Here is a 22,772-nt window from a genome sequence, read left to right as displayed (position 1 = left end):
AGTTTCATCATGTGTAATAAAGTCTTCTGAGATTAAATCTTTATTTTATAATCAAACAACATATGAGCCTATGAAATTCTCAGTGTGTGGAGCTCTGCTCAGCTCAGCAGCGTGGATCTCCAGCGCCCCCGTGTGGTGAACAAGGTGCAGTGCAGGGCAGCGTCAACACGTCTTAACCCCTCATGCAACTGTTGATACATTTCATGTTTTTATAGCTTTGGATCATTTTAGCTGCATTGTAGTATTTTTTGTACTAAATGTGGTTGGAGTAAAAAATAAAAAAGTTGAATTTTAATCAGTTGCATGAGGGTTAATTATATTTTATATATTTGATTTCACTGAGTGAACACTAAAGAAGGAAGGAAACAGATCAGCACACTGAGGTACCTGTTGCATAAACTGTTTAAAAGTTTAAGACTAGTCTTGGCCTCAGAGTCCGTTGCATAAATATTAAGACTAACTTAATTTGAGGAAGAGAAGTTAGCCACTGTAAAATAAGACATCTAATAAGTAACTAGAGACTTCTGCTTCTGCTTTAGGACCTTCACACGTCAGGGAGCCACTGAGCACGAACATATCCAAAAGACGTCCAGTGGAGAGCCAGAATGAAAGATTTTAGATGTCTTTTCAATGTTTACAATCTTTCCTACATGCAGCAAAAAGCTACATGGAGGATTTGAACCCTGAGCCTCAACCTCAGTATCCTGCATGAGGCAGGTGCTTTACCTGGTGAGCTACTTATCAACCTTGTTAAATAAGATGTTTTAGTCATCCAACCTTGGACCGTTAGCCCACTTGATGAGGCTTGGATGACCAAAACATGGTATGTAATAAGGCTGATCCATAGCTCATCAGGTAAAGCACACGCCTCATGCAGTCTACTGAGGTGAGGCTTGTAGTTTCTGCTGCATGTAGCAAAATTATAATCATAAAAACTTTAATTTTGAGCCACAAGAACTTCTTTAGACGTCTGTGACTGAAGTTGTTATTTGATGCTTGACTCCTTTATTTTAAAAAAAAAATGGGAGTGAGGCAGAAGCTGACAGAACCAACCTCACAGAAAAGTGACTAAACTCATGAGGTCAGCTGGTATAAACAGTGTGTTGCAGGGGATTGGCTGTCGCTGATCATGTGAGCAGAAGCTGAGCACACCTGCATGTACTTCTACTTAATGAAACCTTCATGTCTTGTAGCAACACGGCCACAGTCTGCTGCTCTGTGTGATGAGCTGTGATGGCTGAGTCTCGCAGGGTTCAGTTGACCACTCTGTCCTGTGATGCAGCTCCGTCCTCGGACACACCGGCTGCAGCTGACAAGTCTCCCTCAGGTGTCCAGCAGGTGAAGGAAAACCATCCAGACCGACCCGCAGACACAGACACAGTCCGACTGGTGCTGACTTTATTCGAGCCTGATGAGAGGAGCTTCCCAGAGTTCAGCTACAGTCAGCTCGTTGACAACAAGGTGGGTTTTAATCTGACTCCTGCATCTATTCTGACTGACAGGAAGCTTCTGTAAAGATCTAAGAACTGGAGCGATGTGATCTACTTTTTTTCACAAAATAAACAATCAAGTGAAACATCCCCAACTCATTTTGAGTAGAGTAAGATTATTTAGCCTTTTGTGTAAAGGATTTGTGTTGGTTTCCACTTTTTCCTCTTAAAATACACAAATCACAAAGAGTCTGACTCAATTATGGATCAGCTTTGCTTGTTTTCTTGACAACCTGGCAACCTGAACATGCTGGGATGCTCCAGTGAGCCCAAACTGGAGTTAGAGGCTTATGAATGAGGGGTGAAATTCACAAAGGTCTTGCAAAAACTGAGCTAAATACACGACTACAGGACACACAACTGTTTTTATTTTTGTGTAAAATGTATGATTGATGTGAGACTTTTTGTTTGTTTTAGGTGAAGCACACAAAAGATGGAGTCCCTCTGAGCAGATTTGAAAACGAGGACAAGAGAGCAAGCGATGAGGCTGCTGCTCTGGCAAAGAAGTTTGAGAAGAAATATGTGAGTTGGGTTGTTTTGCAATCCTCACTTATTGGTAAAGACACCAGATAATCGTTTTTGTCTTTTTAATGACAACATCTAATAAAATCAATCTCTTCAGCTAAATGTTGTCATATACAACCGGCACGACGATGTTGTGTGTCCTCTCTCTGCAGGGTGGCAAACCTAAGAAAAAGAAGGACCGCATTCAGGACTTGATCGACATCGGATACGGTTACGATGACGAGGATTCCTTCATCGACAACTCTGAGGCTGTGAGTCCGTGTTAAGTCACAAGAATTATTAATTCATAAACCAGAGGCAATCCAGACACTCCACACAAGACAAAGTATCAAAATAAGGAAGGAAATATTAACAGTTTTCAGTAATTTTTGCCTTTTTTAAGTAAATTATTTTAGTCAACACTGACCCAATAGCTTCACAGCTGGAGCAGTGACTCACCGTGAGGGCCAGTTTGACATTTAGAGGCTCATCAATCTGTTTTTTTAGGCATATTTTAATATTTTTCTAACTGATAAAATCTTCTTGCTGGTCTCTGTAGTATGACGAGTTCGTGCCGGCCTCTATCACGACCAAGTTCGGTGGCTTCTACATAAACTCTGGCGTGCTGCAGTTCCGCCAGGCCTCCGACTCAGAGGACCAACCAGCAGCGGAAACACTCGAGCCCTCAAAAGTAAGTCGTGCATCTGAAAAGCAGCATGCAGAGCGTTAAAATGAATGTTTGATCAGTCTGAGGCAGCAAGTTTCAATTTTTAAGAGGATGTTTTTGATGCTTTTTCATCTGAGTGAATGCCAAAGCTGTTTTTTTGCACCAGTGTGTCACATCTCCAGGTTTTCAATGTGAACTGTACGTGATTTAAGATGTTACACGTTCAAACATTTTTCAGAAACGTAAACTCAATGGTGGACAGGATAAACCAAAGAAGAAGCCGTGCAGAGAAGATGGAGAGGTGAAGAGCAAAGTGGATCGTAAGTCGAGGTGAGGCCGACCAAAGCAGTGTTCGATTTACGATTCTTCGATTACAGATTGGAGATTTTCAGATTGTATTAACTCTAGATGACACATTGTGGTATGGTTATTCAAAGGGAAGCAGAATGTTACGCAGTTTCCAGAGCTTTTGCATCTTCCTGTTGCTCTCAAAACACAGAAATGATCTCATAAGTTTAATGTGCTTATCTTGTAGCACTCTGTCTGAAATTGGACCGGATGGTGAGATAAAGAAGAAAAAGAAGAAGAAGGCCGTCGGCACATTAAGCGTCACCAGCATGTTGAAGAAGTTTCAAAGAGAGAAGGAGAAGGAGCGACAGAAGGTGGAGAAGACACAGAAGGCGGCAGCGATCATGGGTGTACCCACAATCCCTCTGTGCCCTGCAGATGCAGCTGGAGGGGGAGGCTCCGGACTGACCGACCCGCTCCTCAGTTTAATCGGATCCATCAATGACCACGCTCTGATCCAAGCGGCCAACACAGTGGATTTCGATATTGATCTGGACTCTTTATTAGATGTCACCGAAGGGACTTTGTCTCCAAAGTTGGTTCCTCAACCCGCCACAGAGACGCAGCTCTTTCAACCCAGAACTGAAGATCACACTCTCGTCCAGCCTCCGAGTACAAAGCTGAAGCCTCATTCAGAACATGTCCAGGTCCAGTCACAACCCAGTTCTCATCTGTGTGTCCCGCTGCCAGAGGGACTTCCTCCAGGACTGGAAGACAGCATTGGAAGACTCACAGTGGTAAGGTTGAATTTTGTGATTTGTGTTTGTTGAAGTTAACAATTTTCTGCATTCGTTGACAAAATTCAGCATCGATGCTCAATGGACAAGCGTACGATGGATGCACAGATGACTTGCACTTATTTTTCAGGCTGCCAAGACGTCAGAGGGCGAGTCAAAACTCAAGTTCTTCACCCCGGAGATCAACTCGATCCTGCTCGAGTGAGTTGTCCAACAACAGAGATGAAGCTCTGCAACAAAAAAAAAAGAGGAACCACATCGCTACTACTGGTCAAAAATGTCACGTCACATCCGCCCAGATTCGAGTCGTAATATCAAACATTTTGACTGCTCAGATTGGTCCGAGGGTCAGTTGATAGTCAAGGAAGTCAAATCCTGCACACTTGCAGATGAGATACTAGACAATAGGGCTGCAAATGATTATTTTCATTATCGATTAATCGTTTAGTCTGTAAAATGTCATCGAATGTCAAAGTGACGTCTCGAAATTGCTTCTTTTGTCCAACCAACTGTCCAAAACCCAAAGACTCTTCATTTACTGTCATAAACGACAAAGAAAAGCAGCAGATCATCACATTTAAGAGGCTGGAACCAACACACATGTTGACATTTCGGATTTTAAAAATGACTGATGAAATGAAATGAGCTGCACGGCTAACTGAGCTTACAAGCTAATGGCAGCTCACTCTGCAGCAGTTAGCGGTTACTCTTGTGATATGCTGCCACCTATTTGTCAGCTCTCTTACTGTCTCTGTCCAGTATTGAGCTGCAGTGTCGGGAACAAGGAGGCCAGCTGCGCTCCAAGGTGTACACACACCTGTCGTCTTTCCTGCCCTGCAGCAGAGACACACTCCTCAAACGTGTAAAGAAACTGTTGCTCACACACATGGTGAGTGTGTTTTCATGTGCAGAATGGGTTGTGTTCAGGTTTTTATATTTGCACGTGACCCGCTTCTTGAATTTGACTCCTGATAAGTAGGAACCACCTGATGTGGAGGATCCGGTGACCAAACTCAAGGAAGTTATTGGCAAAGCTATGCCCGAGCAGATTGCACGCTTCCACGAGAGCTGCCAAGAATACGAACAAGTCAAGACTTTGAGGTAAGTTCATTAGCGTATTTTTGAGGTTAATGAGTTTGGAAAAACATCACTTTCTATACTGGATTGTGCTGTGCAGAGTGCTTCAAGACAATGAACAGTGTGAGAAATCCTTTTCAAAAATGTAATTTGATTTATCATGTAAGGCAAAAAAGTTGTATAAACGAACAATTCTAGTTCTGGTTCACTGTAAATGTATTTCTTTCCCGTCTTGCTCTGGTCGTGTTCATGTCAGAGCGACGGAGGAGGAGAAAGAAGGCAAACAGAAGGTGAACACCGGCCCAGAGGACAACGTGGAGGAGAAAGGCGGGAAAAGAGGAGGTCCGAAGAAACTGTTTAAATGGAGTGACGAGATCAGGTCAGAAACATCATCAGATTATTTAACACGCTCTCATATTTTGCTCACGGCTTTGAAATATGGGGGAAGCTGAATAACTTCCTGTTTGAACTCAAGCATGCATATACATACATGCATACATTGTCTCTCCTGCAGGGAGTGCTTCTGTCACTTGTTAAAGGTGAAAATTGAGCGATATAAAAAGGAAAGGAAAGGGAGCCAGGAGATGGACGACTACCTGAAAACCTTGTTGGACAATGAGGTCAAACCGCTTTGGCCAAAAGGGTGGATGCAGTCTCGGTATGTGACGCTGGTGCAGAATCATAAAAACCTGAGTTTCATTTGTTTTTAAAGTTCTTCTTCACCTGATTGTATATGCAGACATGCTCTTTCTCGATATGTGTTGTTGCAGGGTGCTGATCAAGGAGAGCAGGAACATTTTAAACCTCTTCACGTCATTACCGTGAGTTCAATGAAGAGTTTCATTCCTAGCAAAAGCTCCAGATCTTATGAAAAGTCACAGGATGTCCAATTACTAACTCACTTAATGTCTCACATGTGCACTCAGAGTAAAGAGGGCCAAGCCTGAGAAGAAGCAGTCATCGATCAGTGGTTGTCCATCAGATGGCTGCAGTGTTCTCCAGGGATCTCTGTCAATGAAAGGACTCCACCAAGAGGTAGACAGTGTCTTTATCGAGGGCTCAGATGTCTTTAATTCTGTTCCACTTGGTGCTGTGAAGAAGGAAGTCGTTGCCTTGAAAAAGGTGGAGGGTAAACCCGGAGAAGGGCTGGCAGCGGAGGCCACTTCCTCCACACCTGCAGGGTCGGACGAGCCTCAGGTCATAGTCACGCCTGCTCCGACTCCTTCGCTTCTGGACCTCCTCGCCGATCAAGCACTGGCTCGGGAGAAACCTCTCTCGGTGTCCCAGGAGCTCCTCGCAGCAGCTGTCGCCAAATACAAACGCTCGGTTCAGCACCGGAGCTTTGGGGCGGACGCCAAAAGTCCTCCTCTTCCTCCTCCGCCTCCTCAGTCCAGCCCAGTGGGTTTCCCGGTGAGCGGGGCGTGTCAGGCTGTTTCGTCCAAACTGCTGCAGATCGGAGACCTCGCCAAGCACGTGGATGCTGGAGAGGTGTACGTCATCTCTGATGATGATGATCATGACAGTCCTGTACCATGAAAACTCCCAATGCAGATTATTGCAGTAAGTTTTATTTATTTTTGTAGTGGAAACTTTGTGTCACCTTTTTACAGTTTCTTTATTCTGAGATGGCAAAATGTTTCCTTACTTAAATCAAAAGTACTCCAGAGATTCAGTACTGCAGTCCTATGAAGTTAGGTGTCCCATGAGACGGATACAAAAACAAATCTAGAAGAGCGATGAAGTTTAACGTGCTTTTCTTCATCAGAGTGGACTGAAGATGCACATGGAGTCGAAATGCTCGTCATTTAATAACGTTTGTTGCCTTAATGTATATAATGTACATAATAACAGCTGCAAGTTAACTTGTAGATTCTGATCATTTGTCACAGTTCAGTTCAGTGACACTGCCCACACATTTCGTCAATTGATGGGAACCAAACGTCTTGTATGCATTTGTCTTTTTCTTTCTAGAGTGGTTCAGTCTCTTGAAGCCGGACTGACACGTGATGGGACTCTGACCACAGAAGAGTTGTGATAGAATCAGCTGTGAAAGTGAAAAACTGATATTACACAAGCCGTCGTTCTCAGCCGAAGTTGTGTTGCCATGTTCTGTCTTTTTAGTTGTGTTGAGCTTGTCTTCTGAAACGAAGACACTAAAGACGGTACTGTTCATGGTTTTGACCGTTGAAGCAAGCTGACATCCCACCTTACCTGTTTCTGAATAACATCTTCTGTGACTCAAAGAATCAGTGGGGATAAAAACCTGGAAAGGCTTTGTTTGTTTAAAATGTAAATGATTTACTTTGGATGAATAAATAATAAAGAGCTGACATGTTGTGTAGCCATTTGTTTTGAGCTTAATTGTCTAATGTGAGGTTCAGTTAATGAAGCGGTTCTAGAAGCTTTAATATTTTAGCTAAAAATATTTGTCTTACATTTATTGAAAGTGATGCACAGTCAACGTGACCTGACTGTATTTCCAAACAAAACATTTGAAACCTTTACCTTCTGTTACTAGTGCTACTCGCTAAATCAAGGATGTGATTTGGTCTCGGTGTGAACTCCAGCCAGCAAAATTAAATTTTCGGTCATACTTTTTTAAAAAATACCAATATCAACACTTTTATAATCACATTGTTTGCCAATGCCAAATGTTTGTATTTGAACTACTGCAGTAACCGTATGACTTCAAGTCTAAATTAAGAACTCACTGCTGACGGACACGAGATTGTTCAGCACTTTAATGTACAGCAGACAGAACATAATCTTGGACGAAGCGGACCTGGTGCTTCACAATGTTTAAAGACTTGACACCACACTCGGGTAGCTTTTCATTCAACAGAAAATGTAACGCACACACATTTAAGACATTGTAAGACTGACAAAAGGTTCAGACGATACATGAACAAGAAGAGACGGTATGATTGTGGATTATTATGTTGTACAAACCTCGAAGGTGAATTTCTTTCAGAGCAGCTTTCAGTTTTCTTGAGATTTTAGCTAGAGAGTCAGGGAAACTTTCAGAAAATGTACCTGGACAGAAGCTCTCCAAAAGACATCTTTTTATGTGCTTCTTTTCTGTGGAGAGTTAAAATACGGATCCGTTTGAACAAAAGCAAAGCAAAGAGTCGTCCCTGACGGACGCTTTCACACACAGTTCATCCACACAGCCAGGAAAGATCCCGTTGGATTTTACAGCCAGTTAATCATCTGAATAATTGAGACGGCTAACAGGAAATGTCCATTACAGCTGTTTGCAGTTCCTGGAAAGAGAAAAAAGACAAATTAATTCCACTAACAGAGGACGACTTTGAACTTTTAACTCGGTTTCCATTTTTACTCCAATCCCCCTTTTGATCATGCGAGATCTTAAAATAACAAACATTCAGGAAGGAAGACAAGTTCAAACATTTGTAATGAGAACTTATCTCTTTCAAAACAACACATGATTAAAATAGTTTACAGAGTTAAACGTACCACCGCCACCGAGGACCTCCACCTCCACTGTAAAGTTTTTATGTTCCAGAGGACCTTTTGCCATGACCATGTATGTCCCAGCGTGCTTTCTGCTCGAGGAAGTGGGCAGGGCGACCACCTGCCCGTCTCTGAACCAGGTGACTAACGGTTGGGGGTTCCCTCTCACCTCGCAGCTCAGGATCTCCCCCTCTCTCACCCGCAGTTTTGTCGGACAGCCGAGCTGTGGACCGACTAGAGAGAGAAGAGAAAGTCAGAGTGATGGAGGTCGAAAATAAAACTTCTTACAGGTAGAAACGTGAGCGGCGTCACTCACAGAGCACCGTGGCAGTGATGTGTTGTGACTTCACCACTGGAGGAGGCTGTGGCCCTTCAGGTCCCAGGTCCAGCTCGGCTTCACACCAGAACTCTGCTCCATCGTCATCTTTACTGGGGGTGAAGTTTAAAGTGAAGATCTCAGTCACCGGTTCCTTCGATCTGTTGCAGTTGGACTGTAGTTGACCCAGCGCCGTCTGTCCTCCGTAGAAGGTCACCGTGAGGTTTTCGACGGGAGCGACACCCTCGACCGCACACTGCAGGGTGTACCGATGGTTCTCCAACATCGGTCTGTCGTGATTAACCAGGCTGATGGACACGTTATCTGGAGGTTCTGTGGAAACGCATCAACAGGTAAACCACACAGGAAAAGGATGGAGGATTTTCTAAAATGTCAGAAAGATAAAATTAATAACTCACTGTAGACTATTACAGGGAGATTAATGTGGCACGGTCCTCCGTCTGGAGATAGTGCATAGCAGCTAGCTGTGAGGCTCCAGTTGGTCATCCTGTCCACAGTCCAGACGACAAAATGACCCATAGTGAAGTCAGGTTTTGCCTGGAGTTGTAAAACACAAATCAAAGCAAGAATATTAGATGATAATATCTGGTCTTCTTGGAGTCTGGGCGTCGTCCTGGAGAGAGCCTGTGTGGGAAGAGTTTTGGGAGTGCCGTGGAGAAGGACTTTGACTTGGCCTGAAATCCAGGATGGGAAGGCGAGGTCTTCCGCGGGGTGTTTTCAGCAGGACTGGGGACATTGTTGGACAGTGGAATGAACCTTTTTGATTAACTGCTGATGCTGACTGATACGCCCTCTGTGAAGGAGCCAGAGCTGGACGACTTAGGAAACTATAACCATTTCCTTGATGGTTAGTGAAGTAGTCAAAAAGGTCAGAAGCAGCAAGTGCAGGGTTGAATGAGATTCACCATGAGACGCTGAAGGATCTATAATGCTGCATGGAGCTCAGGGACACCATTTATGGACCGGCAGACGAAGTTGTTGGTTCCCATTTTTCACTGTTAAACTGTAAAATATCCTGCCACAAGACTTTCTTTCTACGACCCTGAAAGATTAAGATCCGTCAACTGATGAGCACCAGAGGGACACAATTTTCCACCACCGAGCAGCGCTCCTTGCATCCTGTTTTTTGATCCTGCCACAAGTGTTTGATGACCTCATTTGAGGGAGCACTGCAAAAAAAACGTGTATATCACATTTTTTATGGCAGGCTTCATTAGGCCGTGACTGTCCGGTACGGACCAAAACTTTTCCGGTCTTTTGTCCCAACTTGTTTAAAACACGTTTGCTGGCATCAAATTCAGACTAAATTTGCAAAAAACCAATGAAGCTGATGAGGTAAAACATTAAATATATCGTCTTTTGTACTGTTTTCAGTTGGGTAAATGTCAAAAAGCCAATTATCAATCGTTTCACACAGCGTCCCAACTGTTTTTGGAATCAGGGTTGTGTTCGGGGTTTGAAGTTGTTTATAAGAGCGCACAGATTCCCCTTACCAGTGAGACTTCCCAGCCGAGACCAATATAATCCATCCCTTCTACAGAGCAGTTGGCTGTGACTGGATCTTCATACCTGTGACAGGAGAGTTCACACATGGTTAGTTGTCACAAACGTATTATAAAAAAGCACGTTGTCAGAGTAGAGGATGTTGGTAAAAAGGGGCTGAGAAAGAGATAAACCAAGATGATCCACTACTTTACAACGCCCTTTTCCCAATGCTACATAATGCATTCAATTATTTTATACATCTCCTCCCCTGCTTTCTCTTTTATTTTGAAAGGAAGGAAGGAATTCGGCTCAGAAAACCCCCTTTTCAATCACTGACATACCTGACCACCAGGGTGGAGGGCGACACCGTCAGTTGGCAGCTGCCCTTTCCTGCCGACGCTCCGGAGGTGCTGACGAGACTGAGGGAAGGAGAGGGCAGAGATGGGAGGATTGTTGGAGCCGGAGAGGGAGGTGAAATCTGCGATAGAAGAGGCGGAGCGGCTGTGCAGATGGAAACAGGGGATGAGGTAGCTGAGGGCACAGGAGGAGGTCAGGGAGTGGGAGAAGAAGGAAGAATGACACAATAAGTCATTGAAACATGTAGAAGGTATAAATAAAAATCTCTTAAGGGCTCCCTCCAAATCCCTGTGGATTAGAGGAGTCGTTTCAGAACAGGTAAAGGTTATTTTTCATACAAGAAATTCATAATAAAACACTTTACTTTTGTTATTCTTCTAAAGTATAAACAGTGAATACAGATTAGATCTTAAAATACAAACGTTAAGGGCTCTGCTCTCAGTGATAATCCAATTCGAGGAAATAAATGATGTGTCTCTTGGTTTGTTTGTATTTGTACTGTACGCCGCATGAACTTATGAGTCATTTCTCCCCTGTCTTTACATAACACAGGCGAGGGTCAATTGAATTTTGCCATCTCTTGAAATAATACTCTTTTTTAGCTGATCTATTGTGAACCATTGTTTTGTAGCGCACTGAATACACCCAGTGTGTTCCTCTGAGGAAGGAAGGACACCCTGCCCAAGTCAAAAGAACTCGCTCCTCTTTTTCTATGACCATTGTTCCACCGAATCCTGAGGTTGTTCTCCTGCCTATCAGATGATCTCACTCGCGGGAGCGCACAAGTTTGTGTGTGTCAGCATAGTGGACTTTTTAAAAATGTATAGTAATGCTTTTTCACGTGCAGAATGAGACAACTGTCAGTCACATTTATAGAGCTGAACATCGTCAAAAACCAAAGCGAATCTGTCATTACTGATTTTTGTTTTTCTTACTCACGAGTATTCAGTAAAAGAGGAGGCACTCAGATCCTTTACTGATGTAGAAGTAACAATAATACAGTGTAAAAATGGAGAAGTGTTAGCTAAATACTCTTAAAGTATCCAAATTAAAGGTGCAATATGTAAGAATTAAAGATAAAAAGCATCCAAGCACCAACTTAAATACTTAAATGCTAAAATTATCAACAGAATGTGAATAGCAGTTCTGACATCTTTGTATTGTCTTGCAGAAGATATAAGCTAACATGCTAATTAATAATGCAAATAATTGTAAGGCTCCTGTGCTGCTGATGTAAACACAAACACAAGAATGAGTGTGCGTTGTGTGTGTGAGCAGTTACACACAGTAGCTAACTATCGAGAAAGCAGTAGATTTAAAGATAATGTGTTCTCACAGATTAATTCAATTCATCGTCTCCTCACTCTCACGCTGATGGAAAGTCAAGAAGTGAAGTTTTGCAGTCCACAAAACATTTCTGCAGCATCACAGCAACATTCTCCTCAACGACTGAAGTAGACGGGGACTTGTTTTAAAAAATTACAATAAAAAAAAAAAAAGAAATAAAATTGCTCTTACAGCATAATCCAAGTTTCTGGAAATCCCGAGACCCCAAACTGATGTGAAAAGATATTATTTACACCTGTTAAAGCCAAAATATATCAAATCAATTTGGGATCTCGAGACTCACCGGACGAGTTGTATGTTTTTTGTTTGTTTGTTTTTTACATTTTAAAACAAGTCCCCATCTATTTCCCCTCTTTTATGAGAATGCTGCGATGATGTTTTGCTGTGAAGCTCCTGAATTTTTTTTGTGGACTAAAAAAATTTCACCTTACTTTTAATCTGTGCAAGGGTGAGGAGATAGTGACTGGTGAATTTTCATTTTTGGATGAACTGTTCCTTTAACACTGCTTTAACACTGCTGCATTACCTTTAATTACTTCTCAATGTCGTTGTTTATATTCAGTCTTTTATTTTAAGAATTATAAATAAATAAATAAATAATTATCTTATTTTATTTTGATTGCTACTCTATCAAGCACTGATGTCAGCAATTACTCCTTTCACACTTTTTATTATTAGTCTATTGTTTTTTTGTATTTTATTCTGATGTTACCGTATTTTTTAACTCTTATCTTATCTTTTCTTGTCTTGTCTCCCTCTAAAAAGTATGGAATTTAAAGTATAAAGTACAAGTACCTCAAAATCATACTTGAACATACTACAAGGATCTTTTGACTGGTTATCAAGCCCTTCCAATGTCTCTTCATGACCTATGCAAGCGAGTGAAACCATCAGTGACAAGATTATCTAGCATTATTATTTGTAATAAAATGAAAACTATTTTTTTATGGCAGAATTAATTGAGGAGTCTCACAGCCCGATGGAAGAAGCTGCTCTGTAGTCTGGTGGTGCAGCACAAAAACAAACCAAGTTAACTTCTCATCGTCCTCATGAAATAATTTCATAAAGTTCTCAGATTTTTCAGTTGAAAGGGTTTTAAAACTCAACAACAAAGCTCATCTCTTTGCTTTAATTTAAGCTGTTTTCCTTGTTTTATCTCTTTAGTCCTCTGAAAACATCTTTAAAAAGTAAAACCACTCTTTGGCTGAGCTGCTCACTGATAGTCGCAACCTGTGACGAGGGCTCAGAAGCACATCCCCTCACAGCTGATCACAGGGATCACAAGCCAAAATAAGACTCTGCTGCTCTGCCCTGACTGTTTTCTCATCACGTTTTCATCTCGTCGCACCCGAACACACAGTGGGTTTCAATTAGCCGTCATTTCACTCACCTGAGCCGAGCAGGCAAACCAGCAGAAGCGTGATTGGCCGTCCAGAGGTCCACATCCTTCCTCACGTTCTGGTTTCTGGCTGCTGATGTGATGCTCCTCTACTCAAACACCAGTTTCTGGCTGCGTGATGCTGGCAGTGAGACACGGCCCGAGACTTCTGAGGAAACACGGAGTTACTTCAGGTTTTTATGGGAGTGTGGGTGTGTATGTATGTGCTTTTTTTGTGTGTGTACGTGTTCTGCTTGTGTGTGTGTGTGTGTCTGAAGCTGATGATCAGGCAGTTCCCTTTGCTTTGGCCGCTGAAACCCACCATGGGCGTTCTCTGTTGGTATATCAAGAGAGGAAGGAAGGGAGGGTCAAGAATAACGCAGTGAAGTGCTGCAGCACAGAGGGCAAGAATGAGTGCGTATTGTGTTTGTGTGTAAGTGTGTGTGAGTGTGTGAGCAGTTACACACAGTAGCTAACTATTGAGAAAACAGTAGATGCAAAGATAAAGTGTTATCACAGATAGATTCAGCTTCTCTTTTCTTTGTTACCTCCACCACTTTGATAAAAATGAAAAAATAAATCTGTCATTCCTATTGAGTTAATCAAGCAGCCCCAGACTTTTTCATGTCATATGACTACAAAAATGAAAGTTCAGTCATATTATTATCTCCTCACCTGATATGCTGATGGAAGGTCACAAGTCAGCAGGCAGGTGTTTTCAGTGAAAACCTCTGACAAAGCCTTGATACGTTACCTGCCCAGCTACAAACAGCAGACTAGTGACTGCAGCTGTTGACACTGACAGATGTTTTCTTCTGGATATGAAAACAGAGAGAGAAATTATTGGTCATACGCTCTCCAGGTGTCACCAGTTTGTCTCTGTGTCTGCTGGATGTGTAAAAGATGAACTCTGTGATGTCAGTGTTGTGTCTACAGCTCGTCGCACTGCCCCCGAGTGGCCACAGTCAGTGTGTCTGTGCAGACGTGTGTGTGACAGTTTGGTTTTTATAAGATTTAGTGTTGCTTCAACATGGAGGCCAACATGTGTCACTTAAACAGTTATTGCCTGAAATCTAACTGGACTTAATAAAATATTTTACAAAGGAATAAATTAATGAATTGATTAAATTATTAAGTGTTTTATTACATGGTGTTACACAAATTTACAACCAGTAGCAAAAATGATTATCATAAGATTTTACAAGTATTTGTGTTAATAGCAGCTTTGTATTAGAAAAGCAAAACGAAACCTGTATTTTCAACTCAAAAGTCGTTTTATTGGTTTTATATTCTTTATATGTTGCGTTCCAGATGCTTCGATCAGGGCAAGGTTCAGTCTCACAACAGATTTATCTTTATTTATTAGCTTTTTAAATAACCTCCATGATCTGTGGTGACAGTGTGAGTGATGCGGGTTTTGTCTTGTGCATGTGGTTGATTTATTATGTATTTGTGTTGTCTGTAGAGCAAACTGCTCCACGGGGACATTAAAGTTTTACTCTACTCTATTAATAGACAGGTGAATATCAATTAACCTCCATCTAATGATCCTATATCAGGATGGAAGCTCAGGTGGAGCTCGCGTCCTCCTCTTCTCCTCTTTAATCTGAATTGATGCTCAACATGCCATTTGTTATTATTGTTGTTTAGGCCTGTTGTTTGTTTGGAGATTCAAAAGGCCAAAATGAAGGACAGAAAAAAAAACAGCGATGAGATATAAGACGATGTTTTCCTGTCTTTCTTGTCTTGTCTCTGTCTCTTGTTTATTCTTAGCCTTTTCAGAAAAAACTCAGAACTTCTCTGATTGGGCCTCTTCTGCTGAGCTGTGAACTTCTCTGTAAACTTCCTGTTGTACCAGTTTGAAACCGAAAGCATTTATTTCCGCCAACGTCTGTACATTATCTGCAGGCTGCTGTCGACACGGTAAGTGTTTTTATATATGAGAGCTCAGATAAAAAGCAGCTTTGTGGCCTCTGTGGTTCTGGTGTGGTTCTGGTGTGGTTCTGGTGTGGTTCTGGTGTGGTTCTGGTGTGGTTCCGCCTGTTGCTGCTCTGCTTCCTCTGTTTCTTCATCAAATGAAGAAGCGGATCAAAGTTTCAGCAGGAGAGTAAAAACCCTGCGGACTGACTGACTGTGATGTAACACAGCCTGTGTTTACTGACGGTACCGGTGCTGGTTCTCACAATTATGGATTTAAATCACTCATCTTGTTTATTTCTTCTGGATCTTTTCAGTCCCGTTTGTTGGTTTGTGTTTCTGCTGTGAACAGATTTCAATAATGTGTTATAGATACACAGAGGAACAGGTGTGTGTCCTCACCTCAGGTGTGAGTGCGTTCATATTTTCAAGGACTTCCGGTGACAACTTCCTAATAAAAAGGGCTTTTAAAAGGAAATCAATGGGCTTATTAATGTTGATAAGTAATATACTAATGCTCCATAGATTCACTGTAGCCTGTGAGCAGTGTTGGGAGTAACGCGTTACAGTGATGTATTTCTTTTAGCAGTAACAGAGTAATATAACGCGTTACTAATAATATTTCAGTAACGTATTACTATAATTATGTCACGTTACAAAAGCAACAAAAGTAACACGTTACAGTGATGTATTTCTTTTAGCGGTAACAAAGCAATATAACTCATTTCTAATAATATTTCAGCAATATATTAATACAATTACGTCACGTAACGCGTTACAAAAGTAACAAAGTAATACACAATATAAATATAGTACAGTTGAGCCTATAAGCTCTTTGTTCAGTCTCTGTGTGACTGTAATGAGTCTAATGATGAAGCCCGATCCTCCGATTTACATTGTTGAATCACAACATGCATTCCTCGTTCTGTTGAAAGTAACGTAAGTAAAGTATTAAGTAAAGTAGTGTAATAAGTAATCTATTACTCCATGCAGACAGTAATATTTTAACGTAGTATATAACTTTAAAATGAAGTCATATGTAATATATTGCCTTTTGTAAGTGATGAGAACATGTTGTGAGGTACCAGGTACTTAAACTAACTCTTTAAAGGGGTATTCCACTCATTATACACATGACATGGGGAGTAGGTCACCGCTCGGCTTGTGAGAACAGTTTTATGTCTTCTGTGGTCCAAAGTCTGAAAAAAACAACCCTGCTGATGTCATCCCATGATTGTTTCATTAAAGATGCAATCACCGTGCATTATGGGAAATGTAGGAACAAGGGTTTGTTGCCTTTGCTTTGTGATGCTGTGCAGTCTAAGTTAAAAGATGTTCAGTCAAACCTTTAGTTTTTTTTTTATTAGTAACTTGACCAGGAGAGCTCGGAATTAAAAGTCATGTTGTGTAAAATAATAATCAGTAAGACTGTTTTATATAATATATAATATAACAGAGAGTAAGTGCATTATATTGATATTGCTAATGCAGTGATGTACACTATCAAAAAACGTGTTTTATATCCATTTAAAATCTGAATTGATGCTCAACATGCCATTTGTTATTATTGTTATTTAGGCCTGTTGTTTGTTTTGAGATTCAATGAGCCAAAATGAAGGACAGAAAAACAAACAGTGATGAGATATAAAATCCTGAACCTTTTCTGTAACAGTGAGTTTTCCTGGCGTTAAAAAGATTAATTTTATTTGTGTTTTCAAGTGAAATGAGAAATAAGAAAAGCCCCCGTAGCTGCTGATCATAACTGAGGTAAAAGCACTTACAGAAGGTTGTGTTAACATTTATTTTCATTATTTTTTAAATGTATTTTGAGGTGAAATGACGTCATAGTGTCGTCCACCACTTGTGGCTCCACACTTCACAGCTGTAAACTTCTCCTAATAACCCTGTTGTACCAGTTTGAAACCGAAAGCGATTATTTGCGCCATTCTGTGTACATTAACTGCGGGCTGCTGTCGACACGGTAAGTCTTTGTGGCCTCTGTGGTTCTGGTGTGGTTCTGGTGTGGTTCTGGTGTGGTTCCGCCTGTTGCTGCTCTGCTTCCTCTGTTTCTTCATCAAATGAAGAAGCGGATCAAAGTTTCAGCAGGAGAGTAAAAACCCTGCGGACTGACTGACTGTGATGTAACACAGCCTGTGCTTACTGACGGTACCGGTGCTGGTTCTCACATTTATGGATTTTAATCACTCATCTTGTTTATTTCTTCTGGATCTTTTCAGTCCTGTTTGTTGGTTTGTGTTTCTGCTGTGAACAGATTTAAATAACGTGTTATAGATACACAGAGGAACAAGTGTGTGTCCTCACCTCAGGTGTGTGTCCTCACCTCAGGTGTGTGTGCGTTCATATTTTCAAGGACTTCCGGTGACAACTTTCTAATAAAAAGGGCTTTTAAAAGGAAATCAATGTTCTTAAACTAACTCTTTAAAGGGGTATTCCACTCATTATACACATGACATGGGGAGTAGGTCACCGCTCGGCTTGTGAGAACAGTTTTATGTCTTCTGTGGTCCAAAGTCTGAAAAAACAACCCTGCTGATGTAATCCCATGATTGTTTCATTAAAGATGCAATCGCCTTGCATTATGGGAAATGTAGGAACAAGGGTTTTCGGATAGGGCTGGAGCTGCATACAAAATGTACAATTATTAGTTAGTGTTATATGTGCTATTAAAACAATAGTATTTCAAGTTCATATCCAGCTTCATGTCTGTCGGGACATAATAGTTTATAAAGTTATAATAAACCATTTGTTCAACCAAAAAAACCTTTTAGCTCTATTAAGGGTCATTGTAACTAATTATTGATTCTAAATATTCCTAATGTATAAATGTTGCTTCTAATAATTACACTGTATACTGTGAAACTGTCATATTCTCCAAGATGGTTGTCCTAATTAAATTAAATGAATAAAAATAATTGCTTGTATTTTAACTTTTTTAAATCTTATGAGACCCCCAACTTTATAAAAATGTTATAATAAATAGCCTGAGTGCCTCTTTATCAGGAAACCACTTAACAACTTATTAATATATAATTGTATTATAACTGCACAAAAAACTGTTTATTTAAAATGTGGATGACTTTTTAACATTTGGGTGAAACTTGGAGCCTCTTTACCGACTTCACTTACACTTAAAGGGGCAGTATGTAAGAACTTTAGCTGAACGGATGCAAAAGTTAACTAAAATGATTCGCTCGTGAATAAATCACAGTTTTGACATTATGATGTCTTTGTATTGTGTTGCAGAGATATCTGCTGATGTTAGCATGCTAACCAGCTAGCCCCATGAGATCATGGTCCAAAGCTCCTGTGCTAGTGGTGTAAACACCAAAACTCTCAAGCTCCCGGTCCAAACCGCAAGCTGCACAGCTAACTGAGCTAACTAGCTAGGGGCAGCTACAGTTAGCAGCAGTTAGCGGTTACCATGGCGATATGCTGCAACCCCTTATTTGTTTGAGTATGAATTTGGAAGGTGGCCAATTCTTACATTTGGCGCCCCCCACAGTTTCTGAGTGCAACACCACTGTTGTAAATACAAACCACAGGTCTGTAACAGTTTGTCAGACGTAATGTAGCTGCTAACTATAAAAAAAACAACTCATAACGTCATAATGTTATGGTCAAAAAGTTACATAATGTTGCTTAAAACTGCAGACTTGATGGCTCACTTGACATTAGAAGGAACTCGACTGGTGATCTACTAACGTTTATAACTTTAGATGTGTTGACTCTTTAGAGTGAATCTCAACGTTTGCAGCCTTTTCTTTTATTAAAACTAATCTGGAACCTTATTCTGCTTCTTCCAGTTGTTCAGTGAGCAGACATGCTGGTCCCACAGCTCCTCCTTGAGACTCTGGAAGAGATGCGCGACGAAGACTTTGAAACACTCAAGTGGTACCTCTCGATGAAGATCTTGGACGGCTGCAACCCAATTCGGAAGGCGCATCTACAGAATACATCCCGAGTGCAAACCGTCAGTAAGATGATAGACAGCTACGGAGAAGAGTCGGCTGTGAACGTCACAGTTGAGATTCTGAGGACGATGAACTTCAACGGCCCTGCAGAGGAGTTAAAGAGCAGATACGCAGGTGCTGTATGAGGCGAGGACCGACTTGTTGTTTTTCTCAAAGTTTCTTACTGTTCCTCACAGTTCAGGTGCAGTGGATGTTATGAGATAAAGCAACATGTGTCTATACTAATTCTCTGCATCTGTATCTTTGCATCTGCAGCGGTAAAAACAGCTACACCCTCCTCCTCCTCCTCCTCCTCCTCCCCCTCCTCAGCTGTAGCACCTCCTGCTGCTCATGCAGCGATGGTAGCTCAGCACGGATCTGTGATCATCGCACCGAACATCACCAGCGGCACAACTGGAGCCTTGAATATAACCATCAATAAATAAACTCGTGAAACACAACCAGACCGAGACAACTTAACCCGTAGTCCTCGCTGAGTTTAGTATACTGACATGTTGACACGATAAATTCACAATATTTTACGTCACAGTTTCTTGTTGACTGGGCTCCATTCGCATGTGATGCTGGTTATAAGTCTCATGGAGCATGTTCAAGTCTAATAATGTCCATGACCACAACAATGGTGACAGCAGGTCGAGCAGAATACACATTTTAAAATCAAATATCCAACTTTTCACTGGAGATTTTAGACCAAGTACCCTCAGCAGATTGTAACAGAATATATGACCCTAAAATGTGCCTGAAGAGTTTTCTAAATAAACAACAACAAAACACACAGTGTCATGTGCTTTTTCAACCCTGTTGCAGATGCTAATGTTTGTGTACTCAGGATACATGTAGCACTTGGACTCAAGAGTTGACAGGTCTCATTATTTCTTGTTTTGTTGCCTTTGCTTTGCGATGCGGTGCAGGCTAAGCTAAAAGATGTTCAGTTTTTTCAATTAGTTACTTGACTAGGAGAGCAAAATATTGTTTTCTTACAAGCAATATGCATCTGTCGTTTAGATTTTAACACTGAAAAACTCAGATATGACCTTTCGAGAGGGCTTTTTGGGGAAGATCTCAGGTCTCACTGTGGTCAGCATACGTGCTTCGTCTTGCTTAGAGACGTGAGCTTTCATAGTGAAACTGTTACACTCAGTTCTTCGGTCAGTCTTGTGTTTGTAACATGAAGTTGAACTTATTCTTGTGGTTTCGCAGCTTCAAACTTCCTTTTCAGCAGTCTTAAGTTAGAAACTAAAAGCAGACACAATGCTGCTGCTGCATTTTCTCAGTAGATTCACTTCTGGAGGCGATACGGTAAGACATCTCCCGAGATATTTAAGAAAACAGTCCTGACTTTTGGTGAAACTTGGTGAAATCAAAGATGTGATGTGTTTGTTCAGTGATGATTTTTATGACTATATTCAACATTTATCATCGGATGTTGTATTTTGTGCGTGTTTCCTTTCATCCCGCAGAACAATATTCAAGTTAGTTTTCTTTTGTGATTTAAAAATGTAAATTAATAATTAAAAAAACACCATTTTCCCTGTTGATCTGTCACATATTGAAATATCTAACACACCAAGCTGGAATAAAAGTGTTATACAGTGATGTGTACCTGTTGCTACATGTTAGAACAACTTAACCATTTATTTGGTTATTGTTGGCTTCCTTGTTGAAAGTAGAGATACAGACAGGAAACACGGGGGAAGGGACAGTGTTATAACACTAGCATGTACGCCTTTTACTGACTGGTAGTATCAGGAAAGGTTGTGTTAACAATGTATTGACACATTACACCATGTTCTGCAAAAATGATTCAGGTACAACTAAAAAAACATGGTGTAACAAAGCAACAAAGACATAAATCCTTGAAATCAGTTTTGTCAAAAGTACAAAAAACTCAAAAAAAATTAAAGATATCATGTTAAAATGTTACTTGGGTAATAGTGAGAGTCACCCATACAAGTAGTACTCAAGTGAAAGTCATAAAGTATCTGATGTTGAATGTACTTAAGCATCAAAAGGAAAGTAAAAGTACATTTGTACATACAGTATATTTACATGTATGTTCAAATTTACCTGATTATTGGCTATCGGATCCAAAATTAAACATATTTCTGGTCATAAGAATCCTCGCCTCAAAAGATAAAGTGGAGTTAAAGTATAGAGTATCACAAAATGGAAATACTCAAGTAAAGTAAAAGTACCTCAAAAATGTACTCAAGTACAGCACATGAGTAAATGTACTTCACTGTCGACTCTTCATGAGCAAATTCATAGCAAGCATCCAACAAACACAAGGAGGAAATAAGCTCAAACTAATAAATAAATGAAAACTTAAAGCTGTGGCTCCTGCTGGAATGAACCACACCTTCAACTGAGTATCAAAAGTGGCTCTGCAGCATTTCAACAAAATAGATGCCTATGAAGCTTATTTTCTTTCCTCTTTTCATAGAGCAGAAATGGCGGTTTCACAGCTGATCTTAGACACTCTGGACGAGCTGGGCGCCGATGAGTTCAAGAGGTTTCGGTGGTACCTCACTCAGTCGGTGCTGGACGATTGTCAGCCCATTCGTAAGGGCCACCTGGAGAACGCAGACCGGCCGGACACCGTCAATAAGATGATCGACAGCTACAGTGAAGACATGGCTGTGAATGTGACCGCTGAGATCCTGAAGAGGATGAACCACAACAACGCTGCGGAGAAGCTGAAGAGGGCGTACGCAGGCGGAAAGGATGGTATGACTTTAAATTATTGCTTTAACTTTCTTTTGTAGTTCCTCTCTGGTGTTCCTCCATCGTCAGCATAATTCTACAAAATCCCTGTTTTCAAGTGGAAATGATCCTTTTTGTTTCTGTCTTTTTCATCACCAGGGGGATCAGCAGCTGCACCCTGCAACCCTCCTCCTGGACAACAACCTCCTCCTCCTTCTTCTGGCTTGACTCCTGCTGCTGGTGCCTCAGTTTGTGCCCAGGGCAAAAGTGTCATCATCGCACCCAACATCCATGGCACCTCATCCGGTGTATCAATTAATATGAACATAAACACACAGTAACTGATTCTGCTGTTGATGATAAATGTTTTTTACACCTCAATAAAACTTTAAAACTAATTCTTCAAGTTGCCTCATCTGTTTCTCTTAGTTAAACCGCTGAATTAATAAGTAACGTACTGTTGCATGCGTGAAAAAGTAGCATAAAACCTTCTGTAGCTCCAGAGGAAGCTGCATGTAATGCTAGAAATTGCTCCTAGTGATGTCACCCAGTGGCTGAGTTGCATTGTGGGTAATGTAGGCGGCAGGTTTTGTAAAGGAACAAGAATGCGTGGGGGTAAAAAAGGTGTCTCTGATTCTGCTGTATGAGTAATGAGTCCGACGGTGTTGTAGGAGTGCGACGCAGGCCAGTGGACGGCTTTTACAAAATCTGCTACCTACATTACCCACAATGCAATGTAGCCACTGAGTGACATCACTGGAGGCGATTTATCAGATTTCAGGCAGCTTCCTCTGAAGCCACAAAAGCTTTATACCACTTTTTGTAACATACGTAGTAGTACTCAAGAGACCTGTAACGGTGGCTAATGTTAGCAAACATGAGATAAAATATTGCTGTATAAAAGACAATTTAGACATTCAATCATTATATCATGAGAGTGTAACAGAAAGTAAAAATAA

At 41.1% G+C, this 22,772-nt stretch overlaps 4 protein-coding genes across 4 annotated transcripts; 3 read left to right on the top strand and 1 right to left on the bottom strand.

Annotated features, from left to right (window-relative positions):
• The first annotated feature begins 1,202 nt into the window (after positions 1 to 1,202).
• Positions 1,203 to 7,164, top strand: LOC141000459 (ubinuclein-1-like). Its single transcript, XM_073471208.1, has 14 exons — positions 1,203 to 1,461; positions 1,908 to 2,012; positions 2,168 to 2,266; positions 2,554 to 2,685; positions 2,900 to 2,991; positions 3,197 to 3,746; positions 3,877 to 3,947; positions 4,506 to 4,635; positions 4,726 to 4,847; positions 5,080 to 5,202; positions 5,338 to 5,481; positions 5,594 to 5,644; positions 5,750 to 6,383; positions 6,795 to 7,164. Exons 1-13 carry the CDS (start codon positions 1,234 to 1,236, stop codon positions 6,357 to 6,359), a joined length of 2,457 nt encoding a protein of 818 aa, XP_073327309.1. The 5' UTR covers positions 1,203 to 1,233; the 3' UTR covers positions 6,360 to 6,383; positions 6,795 to 7,164.
• Positions 7,165 to 7,549: 385 nt separating this feature from the next.
• Positions 7,550 to 13,945, bottom strand: LOC140995493 (intercellular adhesion molecule 1-like). The gene is made up of 8 exons (XM_073465502.1): positions 13,877 to 13,945; positions 13,214 to 13,535; positions 10,461 to 10,650; positions 10,128 to 10,203; positions 9,033 to 9,171; positions 8,614 to 8,946; positions 8,301 to 8,531; positions 7,550 to 8,086 (listed from the first exon to the last, which is right to left on the bottom strand). The coding sequence occupies exons 2-8, from the start codon at positions 13,266 to 13,268 to the stop codon at positions 8,016 to 8,018; spliced, it is 1,095 nt and encodes a 364-aa protein (XP_073321603.1). The 5' UTR covers positions 13,269 to 13,535; positions 13,877 to 13,945; the 3' UTR covers positions 7,550 to 8,015.
• A 3,065-nt stretch (positions 13,946 to 17,010) lies between these two features.
• LOC140995344 (pyrin-like) lies at positions 17,011 to 19,883 on the top strand. Its single transcript, XM_073465313.1, has 3 exons — positions 17,011 to 17,099; positions 18,943 to 19,224; positions 19,366 to 19,883. Exons 2-3 carry the CDS (start codon positions 18,960 to 18,962, stop codon positions 19,533 to 19,535), a joined length of 435 nt encoding a protein of 144 aa, XP_073321414.1. The 5' UTR covers positions 17,011 to 17,099; positions 18,943 to 18,959; the 3' UTR covers positions 19,536 to 19,883.
• A 489-nt stretch (positions 19,884 to 20,372) lies between these two features.
• LOC141004843 (caspase b-like) lies at positions 20,373 to 22,211 on the top strand. Its single transcript, XM_073476522.1, has 3 exons — positions 20,373 to 20,409; positions 21,559 to 21,837; positions 21,973 to 22,211. The coding sequence occupies exons 2-3, from the start codon at positions 21,561 to 21,563 to the stop codon at positions 22,152 to 22,154; spliced, it is 459 nt and encodes a 152-aa protein (XP_073332623.1). The 5' UTR covers positions 20,373 to 20,409; positions 21,559 to 21,560; the 3' UTR covers positions 22,155 to 22,211.
• The last annotated feature ends 561 nt before the right edge of the window (positions 22,212 to 22,772 follow it).

Source organism: Pagrus major, chromosome 1, assembly GCF_040436345.1.
Source record: "Pagrus major chromosome 1, Pma_NU_1.0".
NCBI lineage: Eukaryota > Metazoa > Chordata > Actinopteri > Spariformes > Sparidae > Pagrus > Pagrus major.
This window is presented reverse-complemented; position numbering and strand designations above follow the sequence as displayed.

Coding starts and splice junctions, on each gene's coding strand:
- LOC141000459 (XM_073471208.1), top strand. CDS start 1,234: ATGGCTGAGTCTCGCAGGGTTCAGTTGACCACTCTGTCCTGTGATGCA. Junction 2,013..2,167: donor AGAAGTTTGAGAAGAAATAT/GTGAGTTGGGTT, acceptor CTCTCTCTGCAG/GGTGGCAAACCTAAGAAAAA. Junction 2,686..2,899: donor AAACACTCGAGCCCTCAAAA/GTAAGTCGTGCA, acceptor AACATTTTTCAG/AAACGTAAACTCAATGGTGG.
- LOC140995493 (XM_073465502.1), bottom strand. CDS start 13,268: ATGTGGACCTCTGGACGGCCAATCACGCTTCTGCTGGTTTGCCTGCTC. Junction 9,172..10,127: donor TCGGCTGGGAAGTCTCACTG/GTAAGGGGAATC, acceptor TTACAACTCCAG/GCAAAACCTGACTTCACTAT. Junction 8,532..8,613: donor CATCACTGCCACGGTGCTCT/GTGAGTGACGCC, acceptor TTCTCTCTCTAG/TCGGTCCACAGCTCGGCTGT.
- LOC140995344 (XM_073465313.1), top strand. CDS start 18,960: ATGCTGGTCCCACAGCTCCTCCTTGAGACTCTGGAAGAGATGCGCGAC. Junction 19,225..19,365: donor GTTAAAGAGCAGATACGCAG/GTGCTGTATGAG, acceptor TTGCATCTGCAG/CGGTAAAAACAGCTACACCC.
- LOC141004843 (XM_073476522.1), top strand. CDS start 21,561: ATGGCGGTTTCACAGCTGATCTTAGACACTCTGGACGAGCTGGGCGCC. Junction 21,838..21,972: donor GTACGCAGGCGGAAAGGATG/GTATGACTTTAA, acceptor TTTCATCACCAG/GGGGATCAGCAGCTGCACCC.